At 41.2% G+C, this 17,685-nt stretch overlaps 1 protein-coding gene across 1 annotated transcript in view; it reads left to right on the top strand.

Moving 5' to 3' along the window:
- elk4 (ETS transcription factor ELK4) overlaps positions 1–17,685 on the top strand; it is a 40,824-nt gene that overhangs the window by 10,216 nt on the left and 12,923 nt on the right. Inside the window, exons 2-4 of the mRNA XM_049571308.1 lie at positions 2,867–3,081; positions 12,627–13,379; positions 14,718–14,957. Coding sequence (XP_049427265.1) covers positions 2,875–3,081; positions 12,627–13,379; positions 14,718–14,957 — 1,200 coding nt within the window. The 5' untranslated portion in view covers positions 2,867–2,874. The remainder of the gene's footprint in view (positions 1–2,866; positions 3,082–12,626; positions 13,380–14,717; positions 14,958–17,685) is intronic.

Below are 17,685 nucleotides of genomic sequence, written 5' to 3'. Positions count from 1 at the left end.
CCCAAAACACACTGCCAAAACAACAAAGGAGTTCATCAGGGGCAAGAAGTGGAAGGTTTTAGACTGGCCAAGTCAGTCTCCAGACTTAAACCCAGTAGAGCATGCATTTTACCTGCTGAAGAGGAGACTGAAGGAGTAACCCCCAAAACAAACAACAACTGAAAGAGGCTGCGGTGAAAGCCTGGAAAAGCATCACAAAGAAGAATGCAAAAGTTTGGTGATGTCAATGGGTCACAGGCTTAATGCAGTTATTGAAAGCAAAGGATTTGCAACTAAATATTAAGTCTCATTCACTTTAATCTATTTTAAGTTTATATGTTCCAATACTTTTGCTCACCTAAGAATTTTGTGTTCCATTACAAATAATGCTATCTTCTAAGTTGTGTATCAGATCCAGATGTAAATACCTGGAAATAAAAGCTGAAATGTTGATCTCTTGTCTCATATTCATCTTTTGATGTCAAACCCAAATGTTTTCAGTCTACAACAAAAGTAAACGAATTGGACTCACTGTTCCAATACTTTTGGAGGGCACTGTATGTATATACACACATACATACATATATACATATACATATATGTGTGTGTATGTGTATATATATATATATATATGTATATATATGTATATGTGTATATATATATATGTATGTATGTATGTATGTATGTATATATATATATATATATATATATATATATATATATATATATATATATATATATATATATATATATATATATATATATATATATATATATATATATATATATATATATATATTAGTGGTGTAACGGTACACAAAAATCACGGTTGATGCATTACTGCACACACAAGTCACGGTTCGTTTTTTTTTTTTCAGTACAGTAATGAAAAAAATAGACAACTATTAAATATCTTTTACTTATTGGTAACCTTATTAAAACATACCACCACGGCAGTTAACTCTTTTTACCCAATTTTTAAATGAAACAAATAAATATAAAATCCTGCTTTTTCACATTGTTTGAATGAAAATAGAAATATAAAAGTGAAAAATAAAATCCTGCTGTTTTTTAACACATTTCTTGAATGAAAAATCTAAATATAAATTTCTGCTTAAACAGTTTTACTCAATTAAAATAAAAAGTATAGTGCAGCTGGTCAGCTTTAAAGCCTGCTCAGATTCAGTTTTACTAGGAACTTACTTAGCTTTCCCACTTTGTTGAAGTGCAGTAAACAAAACATGCTTATATCTAAAGTGCAGCTTAAACAATTTTACTCAGCTCCAATGGCGTTGGTTATTTCTTTAGCGCAATGGTCAAGGAAACGCTCTTTCTTTTTAAACGACGATGATATCGTAGTTTGCATGTTAACGTTAGACGTGTTTCCAAGTACATACCCGACTGCTGTTCTGCAGTGCTGGCACGCTGCTTTTGTGTTGTCCACTTGTTTACTTCCATCTTCGTATTTTACCCTGAAACCAAAGTAGGGATGCACCGAAATGAAAATTTGTGGCCGAAGCTGAATATTATTAAACGCTTGGCCGAATACCGAGTACCGAATATCATTGTTCAGTTTTTCATTAGTTTTTGCAGATGAACCCCCTCCAGATTAGTGTTGTCACGGTACCAAAATTGGGACCCACTGTTCAATACCAGTGAAAGTATCATGGTTCTGAGTAGTATCACGATACCACAGCGAAAATGAGGCAGATGTGCCTTTTGTCATTTATAAAAAGATAAATCACTTTTCTATAATACATCAATGATATTTCAATGGAATAAATCATTGACTTATTCATACTTCAAAAACAGCATCAATCAGTGATTAACATAGGGGGGATCAAAATAAAATAAATAAATAAAATAAAAATCAACCAGCCACCCTCCTCCCCTGACAAGTAAAGAACAGTCCCTTCATAAGTAAAGAACAGTCCCTAAAGTGCGGTGAAGTTTGTGGGCCGTTACCTGCCGGAAAGAGAGAAATGTAAATGGCTCATTTCTCCTCTGACACGTCACATAACTGTGTTCGGCTGGCTCGGCTGTTCAGGTACTTCTGGGCAGTCCACACGCCAAGAAGAGGATATTATTGGAGCCGACTTCTCCGTCGCCGGTAAGCCGATAGCCGATAGCCGCTGTATTTGACAGGAATACATTAACGTTACTGTCTGTGTCTGTGACCCCCGTTCAACCCACAACCGATGGGATTCGCCTTTCATTTCTGCTGCTGGTTGAAATCTGTAGACTGCTCGCACAGCGTGCTCAATAGTTTAAGCCTATTTTGCTCGCTCAAAACTATTTTTAGTCGCAAATGCGAGTGCCGTGACGGACGGATCGCCACACTGCCGACATTTTACTCCGCCCGTTACAGCATGCCGTTTGATTGCGTTATCAAAACACGCAGCTCTATTATTCAGCCTTGCTTTTAACTTATTCCACCGAATACCGAATGTGTGTTTTTTTTGCAATATTTGGCCGAATATATTCGGTTACCGGTTAACTAGATATTTTAAATGATTCGGCTTGCAAAAGCGGAATTAAAATGAAACAAAATAAAATAAAATTATATCCTGTGCCCAATAATTCGGTACAGGGTCGTGCCGAACCGAAAGTCGCGTACCGAACACAAATACATGCATCGTTACGGCCCTACTAAAATGTGTAGGAAACCTGTTGTAAAGATACAGGTGAGGATGACCATGAACAAAACTTTTCCTATTGCTCCAGTTGGGATCAGATTTTGTGCTCATTGCGTTGACACTACTCTCTGAATAAGCAACTTACTGAACTGACTTTCAGTAGAGTGTCCAGTGTTTATACAACCCTATATTGTTATGCTGTGAGCAGCAGTTCAAAAGGCATATGATTTTTCTGCTCTACCTTTTTTCAGTGAGAGACATGGACAACTCTGTCACCTTGTGGCAGTTCCTTCTCCAGCTCCTATTGGATTCCAGTAATGAGCAGCTAATCTGCTGGACCAATGAAGAAGGGGAATTTAAACTGCTGCAGGCAGAGGAAGTGGCCCGACTGTGGGGAGCCCGCAAGAACAAGCCCAATATGAACTATGACAAACTCAGCAGGGCTCTCAGATACTACTACGACAAGGTAAGCACATGAGATCTTCTCTTCTGTGGGATACACAGCTGATGGAACATCACTGCACTGTATTTCATCCTTAAACTTAGTGTTTTGGTATTTAAGGTTTACATAACACAGTAACTATGCTGTCACCACAAGACCAATATTGAGTCAACCATCAGCCAGCTGTTGCCTGAGCTCCACACTGTGTTTTTTTCCACACCTCACAGCCTTGTCATTTCCATAGGAAAGCTGATTGGACACACTCAGTACGTTTACATGCAGCTTGAGAATTATTGGCTTAGTCGGACTGAAACCGGACTTTTAAATGCATAACAGCTTAGTCCGACTAAAATTGGACTAGCCGTAGCTTGAATAACACACCTAGATAATTCGATTGAAACTCGAACTATTGCTGCATGTATCCACTTAGTCTGACTGGAATCGGACTCGGCGTTCTGCGCATGCACCACTTTTTCTTGTGCAGGCTTTCACCCGGAAGAAGAAGGAGATGACTCAACAGCAGTTCAGTATATAGCAGTGTAGGGCTGTCAAAATTGCTCAAAAATAACGTTCGAATATTCCTTCTAAAAATAACTCATAGGTTCGAACCATTCGAAAAATTCTCGAGTTATGTCCACAAAGGGCAAACTAATACAAGGAAACATACTTGTATATGTATTAATACAAGGAAACATAACTACTTGCAGGTATTTTTATTTCAACATAAATGTCTTTGAAAACATTTCCATACCTACACATAAAACAATTATCTGTAACATTACATTATAAACGACCGCGGACCTCTCGCTCACCCCCCCTCTTTGACCCATCATGCAGTGCGTTCAGTGCAGCGGCCCAGGCCATCGCCCACTTGCAAAGAGGACAGCTGTGCTGGTGTTTTTTCATTTCACATTTCATGGTCCATTTTTTTTTCAAATTCCAATTTTAAATTTGAATTTAGAATATTTGTTGACAGCCCTATAGCAGTGCAGTAACTCCTGGAAAAACAGACTAACAAACACCACGGCGACCGAGAAGCAGAAGACTTGCTCCTGGACGGACGAGGAAACTACATTAGTGCTCCGACAGCTAAAGGAGCCAAACATTTTGAAGTTTATGGATGGTAGGAAAGCGTGAAACGCGAATTTATTTAAAAAAAGTTTCTGAACAAGAACCAGAACTAATTCAATACGCACTATATTAAAAATGACACAGCGCTGGCTATTGGGGCGGAGTGAGACGTACTTGGTCAGAAATTCGATTTTCTCTTCTGCATGTATTCTCAGACAAGACGAGAATTCCGACTTGACTGATTAGCCGAGCTATGAGCTTAGCTCGACTATTGCCTGCATGTAAATGTACTGACTGTTTAACTACCTCCCCAGTACTTCCTACCCCTGACCCAAACCATAGGCATGTGCTGTCCTCCAACTTTGTCCAACATCTAACTAATCACAGCCCTCTCAGCTGTTTTTGAACATCTGATGTTGGCATCTGTGGGCATAACAATGTCCATACAGTTGGCCAAAAGTTGCGGGTAGCTGTTGGATTGGCCAAAATGTGGTTGGTAGGCTGGAGCCGTCTTATGTTTTTTCCTCTTATTCTTCTTTTGATTTCATCCATAGCCAGCCCTTGTAGACTGGCAGAAAAAGATTAAAATCATTACAAGTTTTGGAAACTGAAAATTCTGAGAAACTAAAGTTCTGAGAAGGGATGTATTTGGGATGGTGTTACGCAGGTTTTTTGCTGAGGAACATCTTCACAGATATAGTGGTGCTGGCAATTGCAGGATTGTCCTCAGGCCTGGTTTTAGAACTGCAGGTTTTAGAGTAAAATTACAGGGTGTTTTCCAGATATTGCCCAATTTCAGTTTGGCTGATTAATCAACACTGAGAAGACATTTTATACACCATCATCGGTGGAACTTGCTCTGATAGTGGCCGGTGGTGGTGCAGCCTCTACCAGTCACACGGGGATGTACATCCCGGACCTGAGCTGAAGAGGGGAGGGTTGTACTAAATAATCAGTAGGTGCAGCTACAGAGAAAGCAGCTCCCTCCTGCTGGGGACTGTGTCTCATTGTATTGTTCTTTTTAACATGTGTTATCTAAAGTTTTTGCCTGGACCATGACAGCTCACTTTTAGCGCTATAGCTAAGTCCATAAGTCCTTGACTGAGTGGGTGTCGCCTAGGGCTCCAGCTATGGATTCTTTTAGTAATTGAGTGTTCTTTCAATTATTCTGGTGATGTACTGCGTAATTGGATAAGAAATACTGCGTGTTTTCATTAAATTACTTTAGCTTTTTTTTAAGGGCAAGAGTAATATAAGAAAAAATAATAAAGTTTCTGAAATGAGAGAAATGAGTAACAAATTTGTTTTGTTTTGTTTTTTGTTTTTTTTGAAAATTCAACATTTTTATTGCTTTAATTGCAAAAACATTTGTCTGCAGTGTGCACTTTAACAGCTGTGACAGATCAAATGATGCATCTGTTGTCTGTAAACTCAGCTGCTTGCTCAGTTGAACATGGTGGAACCCTCTGCACAAAGCTGTCAAAAGTATGACTCTGTGACTTTAGGGTAAAATAAATACTAACAACAACAATAATAATAACATGTAAACATCAAACATACAAATGTGCATTAAAGATGGCACCTTATGGCCATTGGAGGTAACTGCACTTTGTGCAAATTGTAGATAAGAACCAAGAATGTTTCTTTACATTCAGTGCTCAAGACTAGATGTAGTCTTACAGAACTGGTATCGTGACGGAACTTTGTAGTGAGGCACAGCAACCCTCATCAGCCTCAGAAAGCCAGGCCTCTCAACGATTTGGAATGGCATCATAAGATAAGATAAGATAAGATAAGATAAGATAAGATAAGATATACTTTATTGATTTCCCAGGGGGGAAATTCAAGTATCACAGCAGCACAAGCCAAAATCAAAGGACATTAAATAGAATAAGATTAAAGAGAAAAAATAAAAAGTAAAAATTAAAGATAATAATAGATAAATAAAGATAAAGTAAACTTGGTAAATCAATAAAAATTGCTACATCAGATGAATAAAGTGACTAAAAAATGGCAGACAAAGTGTTGTATGAAATAAAGTGACAGGTGGCAGACAAAGTGTCATATTGGACGGATGCAAGATAGGTCCGTTCAGAGCTGGATGTAGCTTAAGTGAAACCACTGTTGTACAGTCTGATGGCGGTGGGCACAAAGGAGTGTCTGAATCGTTCAGTTCTGCTCCTGGCTGGGATAATCCGCTGGCTGAATGAGCTGCCCATCAGCAACAGCTCGTCGTGCAGGGGGTGAGAAGGGTCCAGGATTGCACAGATTTTGTCCTTCACCCTCCTCTCAGCCACTGTCTCCAGACTGTCCAGGTCCAGTCTCACCACAGAAGCTCACAAGCTTGTTGAGCCTGTTGACCTCACCAGTCTTAACTCCACCCCACCAGCACACTACAGAAAAGAAGAGTACATTGGCAACCATAGACTGGTAGAAGGTCTTGAGGAGCCCACTACAGACGCCAAACGATCTGAGTCTCCTCAGGAAAAACATCCTGCTCTGTCCTTTCCTATAGAGGGCATCTGTGTTATGAGTCCAGTCCAGTTTATTGTTGATGTGGACCCCAAGGTACTTGTACGAGTCCACCATCTCCACCTCCTCACCCTGGATGGGGACTGGGGCAGGTTTCCTCTGGTTGTTGATGTTGAGTTGAAGGTGGTTTCGTGTGCTCCATGCGACAAAGCTCTCAATCAGTCCTCTATACTCCTCCTTGTCATCATTGCTGATGCATCCGACTATAGAGGAGTCGTCAGAAAACTTTTGGAGGTGGCAGGAGCCAGAATTGAACCGGAAATCAGAGGTGTAGAGGGTGAAGACGAATGGTGCAGAAACAGTTCCTTGGGGCACTGTCTTTTGTCCTTTGCAATAAAATATGAGAGGGCTGCAGTGAGGTCTTTAGCAAATTTCGATGTAGGTGCATAAGCAGCTGCCTTTGAAATGCTCTCTGTATCATTTGTGTCACTGTAGATGAGGATGTAGTAGCAGTACCATCACTGGGTTTGCCTGCTGCACGCCCACTCTGTAAACAAAGGAAAAGCAAATGTATTATTATTATTATATTATTATCATCTGACTGACACAGGCACACACGCACACACACACACACACACACACTAACGTTACTCCTGTAAAAGCAAAACACGATGCAGTGCTTCCTCTAAGATTTGTTTTTAACACGGAACATTTTATTCTGAAAATTAACCAGATCTGTGTCGGACTTCCTGTCCCTCTTGTTGCTTCTGTGAGAAATTGATGCACTGTGCTCTGGGCTTCGGGCTCTGGCAACCGGAGCTATGACAGAGTATATTTGCAGCGGAGTGGGGCTAGTGCCGTGCCGGAGCAGAAATGGACCAAACATGCATCTCTACTGTAATTATTGTGCGTCTGCCCCAATTCTGAAGCAGCGTCGGCAATAATTAAGTAGCAGTGGCCGTACATAGCGGAAACACAACCTGCTGTTCTGTTGCTGTATGTGTCGTGTGCAGAGACCTGCAGACACTACTCGCCCATGGCACCCAATAACATGTATTTTTACAGGAGTAACGTTAGGTAACACTTAAAATTTCTATTTCCTTTATTGACAAACTACGGGAGAGTTAGACAGACAAACTATGACATTTTCCACTATTCCGAAGTCCCCACATCATGCATTCAGCTAAAAGTTAACTTGCCTTACACTCACTGTATAGTTGTGGGTGTTGGTCACGGAGATGGCTCATCAAATTTGAAGTGTTACCCCCCCTTCGCGGAGACTTTTTTTTTTTTTCCTACATTTTCTGCAGAGAGGGTGACTATCTTCTATTAGTTTCCCCTCAGCATCCTTATAAAATCCAAAATACGTCCAGACTTCAGACTTTGTCCTTTTAGAGCGGAAAAAAAATCTCCGGAGCACTGTCCATGCGGTTGCCTTCGGTGCCTTCCGCCATGTTTTCAGAGGTCAAGCATTGCAAACTGTGCATGCGCACCTGCGTCTGAGGGACTGCTGCTGCTGCTTTTCCAGGCAATGAGCAGTATCACCATGAGTTTTTCAAAGTGCGGTAATCAACCACGGTTTTAATGATAATTAAAATTTGAAACCGTAATACTAACCGTGGGAATTTGACCGTTTATCATTTTACCGATAATCGTTACATCCCTAAATGAAGCTAACGCTTAAACAAATTGACTACAGCATTTTATTTTGCATGTGTTGTCATTTTCTCTAGCAAAACTTGGCCAATACGCATGATACATCGCCAGGTGATGTTAGCAGTCGCATTGATTTCTGATATTATTCAGCCATTATAAAGCTATAATACATGTTTGTTGTTGTTGTTGTTGTTGTTTGTTTGTCTTGCTTTATGAATCTCAGCTGACAATCACTGATTAAGTCAAAGTGTCTTTATTGTTCTCCCTTGGGAGAAATTTGTCTTGGACAGAGGGTCTGCTGCACAGACAACACATTACACCCACAAACAACCCATTCCACTCATATTAGTCATCAATAAAAAATAAACAATTACGTAATAAATAAATGGTCAACAGAATCACATGAAAGTGCATTTCAGCATGTCAGTGGAATTTCTGCTCACTTGACCTTAAAAAACTCTCTATCTTTTTTGTCCCTCCTGAACAATCTGCTCGTGGATGAGCTTCACTGACAATGGAATGAACGAGTGTTTGTATCTGTTATGTTTACATAGCAGAACTCTGTACCTCCTTCCTGAGTTTAGTAAAAGATATTCAGAGTGCAGTACATGAGATGTATCAGATAAAATATTGTCTGCAAGTCTGAGGGTTGTTTGTTCAAACAGGTCTTGGGGAGTTACAGGTGCTGCCATACCAATGATTTTCCCTGCCGTTTTTATCAGATTTAGTATCTGAGCTTTTGACTTAACAGTTAAGTTGCTGTAATGCCATACCGTAACACGGACTCAGTGGTTGCTCTGTAGAAAATCAACATAATATTCCTACAGACACCAAACACTCAAACACTGAGTCGGGAGAGAAAATGCAGGCGCTGGTGGATTCGGGCACAGACACTTGCCACTTGCGTGTGCCAGCTTAACTCATTATCAGTGTGAACCCCCAGATATTTGTATGAATTGACCTGCTCAAAGGGACATTGTGTAACATTTTCAGTTGTTTTTTGGCAAAAATCAAAGTCTGCATTCATAAATATGTCGTCATTGGTTTACTATTACCTCCACCGATAATCTGACTTATTTTCGTAAAAGGAGAATTTCAGATTTGTTTGTACATTGTGTGGGTATGTCAACTGGGGGGTTCTATAACGTTTCACCATCTTCAGAATACGTCCGCCAACAGGGGACATACAGCCCCGCCTTCGGCGTTTTCGTTGAGAGCCAGACCAGCACTGCAGGACTGAGAAGCCGAAGGAGAGGAGTAACTAGTAGTAGTAGCAACTGCTACTACCCCGGCACTACTGCAGCATAACAAAGTCCCACTCTTTGAGCATAATGCAGGATCATGCATATGCAGCATCACGGGACAACAGTCCTACGTTGTAAAGACAGCCAGCATGGTGAGGACGGGGTTTGTCAACTCACGTTGCGTGTGTCTGTGTAGGAGCCTGAATGAATACTCCATGAAGTATCGGATGACATGGTTTCATCAATGTTATCATAGCTTTTTGGTACACAGTGGCTACTGTTGTTGCAATACACGTTGGAAACAGTAAGGCGCTAGAGTGTGCTATCCGTTTGAATGCAATATATGATTTCAACGTTAGATGGGAAAAATTCCTACACAGTGGCTACGGTTACATGATGGCTTCTCATTCGGAATGAAATAAATCTGAATGAAATCATTCGGAATTAAAGTTTTTCCAGGTAGTTTACATGGGAAATATTCATTCCGAATGAGGGTTTACATGGGAGATCAGTTCAATCGCCTTTATTCAGGTCTGTGCAAGGTTTGGGGCAGGGAAGGTTTCTGATTGGATAGGGGGCGGGGCGGATGTTACGTGTTTACGTTTAACGGAAGAAAACACTGTAGTCCTCGCTCCAGATAACAAGATGCTTGACGACGCCGTTATTAGTGCCTTTTTCGGGCGTGTTTTGCTTATATTCTTGAAGCAGCAGTATGACAACAACCTTGTTCTGCTAATGCTTCATCTGTTGAGGAGGAGAAGGGAGGTAGAAGCTCGAAGAAGGGAGGTAGAAGACTGTGCTGTGGCGAATGGAAATCGGTGAGTGCAACGAGTCCGACTGCTCTATCTCAGCCCGTTGCTATGCAGCCTGTTGCTATGTGCGCTATATACGTTATCGTGCCAGAAGGGCAAGGAAACGAGCATGCGCAGAAAGACCGGAATGAACTTAAAGAGGAATGAGTGTATACATGCACACAAAATTCTTTCATTCGGAATGACAAACGGAATAAACCACCCCCTTTAATCGGATTTAATTTTCAATGGGAATGACCGTTTATATGACCACTTTTAATCGGAATGGCCTTTCATTCCGATTAAAAGTGGAATTAAACTGTGCACGTAAACGTACTGAGTGTGACTTTAATGTTTGAGCAGTCCATGCTGGGGGTGGGTGGGGTACCTGAGTATGGACGCAGCTCTCCAGTGGACTCTGCAGTGGTAGGTGCTCTGCAGAGAGGGCAGTCATCAGTGATCAGGGCCTAGTGATCTTCTCAGCAGTTTTCACCACTCTCTGCACGTTTTTGCGGTCCATAGCAGTAGTAGTAGTACCACGCAGTGATGCAGCTGGTCAGGATGCCCTCCACAGTGCAGCTGTAGAAGATGCTGAGGATTTTGGCCGACATGCCAAACTTCCTCAGCCTCCTCAGAAAGTACTACTGTTGAGCTTCTTGACCAGCTGTGTGGTGTTGAGTGTCCAGGTGAGGTCCTCACTGATGTGGACTCCCATGTTAGCGCGGCCACTACAGTGCAGAGCCACAAGATCAGGCATTTTGTTTTGCAGTTGTAAGTCCGTCCATCTGTCCTATCCTCTGTGAATATCTTGTCAATATCTCAAGAACAACTTGAGGGAGTTTCCTTAAATTTGGCACAAATGTCCACTTGGAATGATGAACTGATTAGAATTTGGTGGTCAAAGGTCAAGGACACTGTGGCCTCTGATGCTGATTATGACAAAATTATGACAGAAATGTCTAATAGGATAAAATGATGAAGTGATGATATTTTGCATCCAAAAGGTCAAAGGTCAACTTCACTGTGACATCAAAATGTTCTGCGAAAACCCTTTTCTGGCCATCATTCAGCATCATAACATAGGAACAGAAGGGGAGACATTTGGTCAGATACTGAATTGGTGACTCTAATCTTGGGTGTCCACCTTGAAACTGTGCTGATTGTATGGATTATCTGTACTCGTGGTGGGAAGACGTGTGTGAAGCATCCATGTTTTCACAGACATGGATGTAAATTATAAGTGCAACTTGAATGGTCCATGGAGGCATACAACTGCAAAGTGGTAATTCTAGTTTACATCGACTTCAAGCAAAATACTGATTATAATAATATTTGTCAGTGGCACAGTTAAACACTGATGAATCAAGGGGGTGTAATCAAAAATGAATTGAAGTTGTATGCCTAAAATAATGTCCAGTATAAAAAAATCATATAACCATTTTCAGCACCTTAAGGATGTATAGCTTTCACTGTGAAACCCGCTCCCCTCCATTTATGGAGCAATCATTTTTAAAATAGGCACATTAGGAGAAGTGAAATTAGCATTTGCCAACTAAAACAACTAAATGTTGCGTCACTTTTTCAGAATATTTCTGCTCTCTATTTGAGCTGTTTTTGAAAATATCGTATTACTGTTGCCACTGAGTGAATGAACCTGGCACAGATGCACAGCTGTAAGGATGCTTCGGGGCGTGAGCACCCTAATATTTTGTGCCCCACTTGGAGTTTCTAAAAAATGAGTTTCATCAGATGGTGTGGTATGCACACTTGAATGAGATCAGATCTTTAATAGTCAGTTATCATTACACTAATTACATGATGCCTGAATTGTTTTGAAGCAGCAGCTAGAGACTCTGAGGGGACTGTTTCTTCGAGACAGCTGCACCAAAGTGTGCACCAGCTAACAGCAAAAACCAACTTAATTACATCTCAGAATGCTTAAAGTCCACTGCTCGGTGACATGTGGAAGAGAGGGAGAGATCTGTCTGTCTCCCACTCTGCTTGTGGTTTTGGCAGAAGCAAAGTCTGACCCTGTGGGCGTTCTGGGCAGGGCTGCTCTGGTATGTTTGGCTGCAGCATTAGTGGCTGCTCGATTGGTACAGACAGGAAGGACAGAGCTGTCCCACGTACAAGGCTTTTTTGTGGTCTCACTCTTCTATTTTTTACCCCTAGTGCCTCTTTGTAGACACATACTGCATGAGAGAAAGTCTTGTTTATACTCTCCCTCTATGTTTTCTGCAGAGAAGATAATGATGCACTTTTTACTTTTTAATTTATTCACTAAGAGTATAATCTAACATGTCTCACTCAGCAATTGCTTCTCTGTGTCTTACAGAACATCATAAAGAAGGTGAATGGTCAGAAGTTTGTCTATCGCTTTGTGTCCTATCCTGACATCCTAAAAGGAGATGTTGCTACCCGAACACAGGGCGGGGATGTAGGTGCTGGGGGCATCCCACACCTATCAAAGAGGGTAGACAGTACCGCACAGGAGGGTGAGTCTGGTGACCGCAGTAGCACAGCAGCTCTGGGCTCCAGCTCCAAGCCATCAAACCGCAACGACTACATCCACTCTGGCCTGTACACCTCTTTTACTCTCAACTCACTGCAAAATGGACGCCAGCTCTTTAAGTCCATCAAAATTGAGAACCCAGCAGAGAAGATGGCTGACAAGAGAGGTCTCACTGCTGCACCCCAGAGCCAGGAGCAGTTGCAGCAGCCACAGCAGCCAACTGCTTTGCCATCTGTCATCAAGTTTGGAAACACCCCTCCAAAGCCAGCACCACCAGCGTCTATTGAAGTGGTCATAGAGCCGGAACTGATGTCCAACCCCTTGGATTCTTTGCATGCTCCAACCTTGAGGACGGAAGATGTTCACTCCTCCCTGCCGTCCCAGTCCGTCTACCCATTTGAAAACATCCGCCCATCTGAGCCAACGTTTGGCCTACCAGACCTGATCTCAGCCAGTCCGTCCCCAAGCCTAGTGCCTGACTCCTCCCAGGAGCTGGTGATTGACAGCGATATAGAGTCTGGATCTTCTCAGCCCACAGATGCTCAGGCACCAGAACTCACAGATGCACAGGAGAAGGCTAGTATACATACAAACACATCTCACACCATGCAAGTTAAATACTTCAAAAATAACAAATAAATAAATAAATAATATGTATATATATATATATATATATATATATATATATATATATATATGTATATATGTATATGAGATATATATATATAGATATAGATATATGTATATGTATGTATATGTATATATTAGGGCTGCTCAATTATGGAAAAAATCATAATTACGATTATTTTGATCAAAATTGAAAGTTCGGGAGTTCGGGATATGTGCACACACACACACACACACACACACACACACGTGCCCACACACACACACACACTCACACTCACAGACCAACCTCTCTCGCTCTCCCTCTGCCATTTTCCGCACGCTGTTCTTGAAATCTTCCGCAATCACCTGCCCCTCGCATTACTCGTAGTTCACCTACTTGACTGGCTTGTGTAGTAAATAGGAAAGGAGGGGGCAGTATTGCGCATGTGCGGTTTCTGTAGAAGACAAAATAACATCTCCAGACGTCCGTGACCAAAAATCGTTTACCCTCGATTTCATTAATGTTGAATCGTTTGACCTCAAAATCGTAATCGCAATCACCAGACAATTAATTGCGCAGCCTTAGTGTGTGTGTGTGTGTGTGTGTGTGTGTGTGTGTGTGTGTGTGTGTGTATGTATATATATATATATATATATATGTGTGTGTGTGTGTGTGTGTGTGTGTGTGTATATGCATATATATATGTGTGTGTATATGTATATATGTTGGTGTGTATATATTCCAACGGCGCTTCAAAAATAGAAAATCTAAACATGGAGGCACATGTTTTAATTGTGGGGTCTGCCACAGATACATTAATGTGTGGGAAACCCTGTGCAAAGTTCTCCAGATGTTGTAATGCAAACTTTAAACAAGCTTTTCTGCAAAAATATGACTTGCCATATTTGGAGGAGAAAAGTTCAGTTGAAGTTCAGAGGTGGAAACATCATCATTTGGGGCTGTTTCTCTTCTCATGTTGACTAGCAGATTTCATAAAGGAAAGATAAATGGTGCCATGCACTGAAAATTCTTGAGAAGAATCTGTTGCCATCCACCAGTGACGATGGAAATATGTTTAATGAAAAAAATGTTGACATGCTGAATACTTATTTCCCCCACTGTATGCAGATTACAGTTTTTTCTTATACTCTGAACACATCAAATGAGCTGTGTAACCTAAAGTTCACAAATAGTTATTATATTGATTGACCCAGATATTTTAGAGCAAACAAGTGAAAGGTGACTAAATTTAAAAAAAAAATTATATCAATGAAACAAATTGTAATGTGTCTCTTGTCCACCAGGTGGACAGTGCCATGGGTTTGTCTGGAGACGAGACCAGTCTGGTAGACGCTGAAACCAGTTCATCCTCGCTTAGCAGCAGCACCACAGTCAGCACTCTGAGCTCAGGAAAGACACGCAAGCCACCGAAAATTCTGCAGATCAGCCCACCGGCTCTGCTGGTCACCACCTCTGACTTCTCCCCCATGAACCTTTGCAGCCCATCTCTACCTACTGCCTCTCTCACACCAGCAATGCTACAGGTAAGAGTGTGGAGTCATCCTCGTTTGGTAGAGAAGTATTTTGTATTGCGTTAAAATCACAATTAAGCAAAACATAAATAAACAACAATACAAATCAGGAGGTATTAACGGATTGTGAATACTAGATGAAGAGTAAATTATAAAACATTTGGGTTTAAGTAATAAGACTGTTTTATAAGTGTGGGATAAATTTTCATTCTAGCACTTTGACAGATGCACAGTGTGCATTAAATTGGTGAATGTGAGGGACAGCAGCTCTTAGTGAATATGAAATTTTTCTCTGCACCTTAAAGATGATGAAATGAAATAAGGTGCTCAAGAGAATATGACCACTGTAGCGTTTTTTCTTTATGTGGAAAAAATTATCACTGCAACGTTGGGTTTATAGTTTACTGGGCACTAATTAACAGTTAGTTTAATTACGAGTCAGAAGAGCAGAAATGTCAGCCATATTTTTAATGTCTATACTCATTGTCAATTACATTATAATTTAAAATGCCATCTGTACTTAAAAAGGCACATTCAGCTATTCCCATGCTTTTTATGCCTCAGTACCGGCGATATCTGTGGCACAAATGTTCACTTGGACTCAGTGATGAACTGATTAGTTTTTGGTGGTCAAAGGTCAAGGTCACTGTGACATTGTCCATCTCATTCTCATGCACGTGATATTTCAAGAATGTCTTGAGGGAATGTCTTCAAGTTTGGCACAGATATTCTCTTGGACTCTATGATGAGCTGTTGAGATTTTGATGATCAAGGGTCAAAGGTCAAGGTACCTGTGACCTTGCATCCATCTCATTCTCGTGAACACAATATCTGAAGAACAGCTTAAGGAAATTTCTTTAAATTTGACACAAATGTTCACTTAGACTCAACAATGAACTTATTGAATTTTGGTGGTCAAAGTCAGTGTGATCTTGCATTTGTTCCATCCTTGTGAACATGATACCCCCAGAACACCTTAACTGATTTTCTTTAAATTTGACACAAATGTCCATAATTTTTGACCTCACAAAATATGTTTTTGGCCATCACTCAAGAATTCATATGCTAATTATTACAAAACTTCACACAAATGTCTGATAGGATATAATGATAAAGTGATGACATTTTATATCCATGTCATATCCAACAGGTGTCCAACTTCACTGTGGCATCATAATTACCTCCACCAAGGAGGCTATGTTTTCGCCGGTGTTTGTCTGTGTGTTTGTTTGTCTGCAAAATAACTCTAAACAGATTTTGATGAAATTTTCAGGAAAGGTTGATAATGGGACAAGGGACAGATGATAAAATTTTGGTGATCTGTGGAAGCGAAGTGGATAAAATAATAAAATGGCGGGAAATCCGAGCTGCTTGGCGGAGGTCTGCGCTCTCCGAGCGCTTTTCTAGTTTTCTGCATAAAACACTTTTCTGGCTATTATTCAACATCATCTCTTAGGAGCAGAAGGGGAAATATAACTAAGATACTTAATGGTGACAATCATTTTGGGTGCCCACCTCGAAACTGTGCTGATTATTTAGATCCTCTGTGCTGACGAGGGGACAATGTGTGTGAAGCATCCATGCTTTCACAGACACTGATGTAAACTTTAAGAGCGAATTGAGACTTGACTGGTGCACAGAGACATAAAGTTGTGCTTCCCATGTTTTAATAACAACTAGATACTGGACCCAAGATGGCACCTATTCAGTCCAGTGGACTTGCTCACCTGGCGCATACGCCAAAAGAGTTCTAACTTCTGGGTTTACTTTCGCGGTATGTGGCCCACTGAAAATGCGCAGTTATGTTTCTGCCGCTGGCCCTGCCCACAAGTTCCCGCTCAGCTCATATGCTTTAGATTGTGACGACGTCACAGATTTTTAAATCGTTTTTCTCAGCTCCAGGAAAGTTTTAATAATATAATACCTCTACGGATAAAAAAAAACCAGAATAGAAAGATTACTAATTGGCCTTGTTTGCACTTGGTGGTGTCCTGTCAACAGGTTTATATACATCTCTTATAGAATGGTGGCCCATGAGGAAAATGTTTTCTGGGGAGCAGGGCATTTTTCCACTGGAATACCACTGGGCAAAATATGCTGGAGGGCTGAACAGCTTTCCTAGGGCCCTGATACTTCCTCTGTTGGATCATTTGCATCCCGTCTTTCTGTCTCAGCCCCTTCTTTATACAATGGGAAGGACAGATGCAATGAGGACGTAAAAGGAAAGAGGAGCTGTAATAAACAGCGGGACATCTGTGCTCATGCCAGTATTACTTTCAAAGGAGCATTTACTCTTTACATACACCTACTGCAAATGAGCTGCCACTGAGCCTGTAATAAGTTGTTCTGGATGGCTTTGATGTCCCTGAGTTTGGTCATATGATCAATGGCGGTTTTGGGGGGCAGCAGGGGCCAGTGCCCCCATAACTCTGAGTCCGTGAAGCATTCTTGAAAACACTCGGCAAACATCAATTGCGTGGCAGTATTTAAAGGTGCTGATACACCAAACCGACATCAAAGAACTAGCAGCAACGAAAGCCAACTGTTGCGTCGTCTACGTCGCCTCATGTCACCCTGTGTCAGTTGCATTTGAACCCACTACAAAGACTACATCCAACGGCCAAGTAGCACGTATGTTCTGCGCCTGCGTGAGAGAGAGCGTAGTGAGAGAGTGGTACATCCTGTCAGCTGAGGGGTTTCCTATCTGTGCAGCCGAACACCGCGGCACCTCCACAGACTA

This window comes from Epinephelus fuscoguttatus, linkage group LG1 (genome assembly GCF_011397635.1).
Source record: "Epinephelus fuscoguttatus linkage group LG1, E.fuscoguttatus.final_Chr_v1".
NCBI lineage: Eukaryota > Metazoa > Chordata > Actinopteri > Perciformes > Serranidae > Epinephelus > Epinephelus fuscoguttatus.
This window is presented reverse-complemented; position numbering and strand designations above follow the sequence as displayed.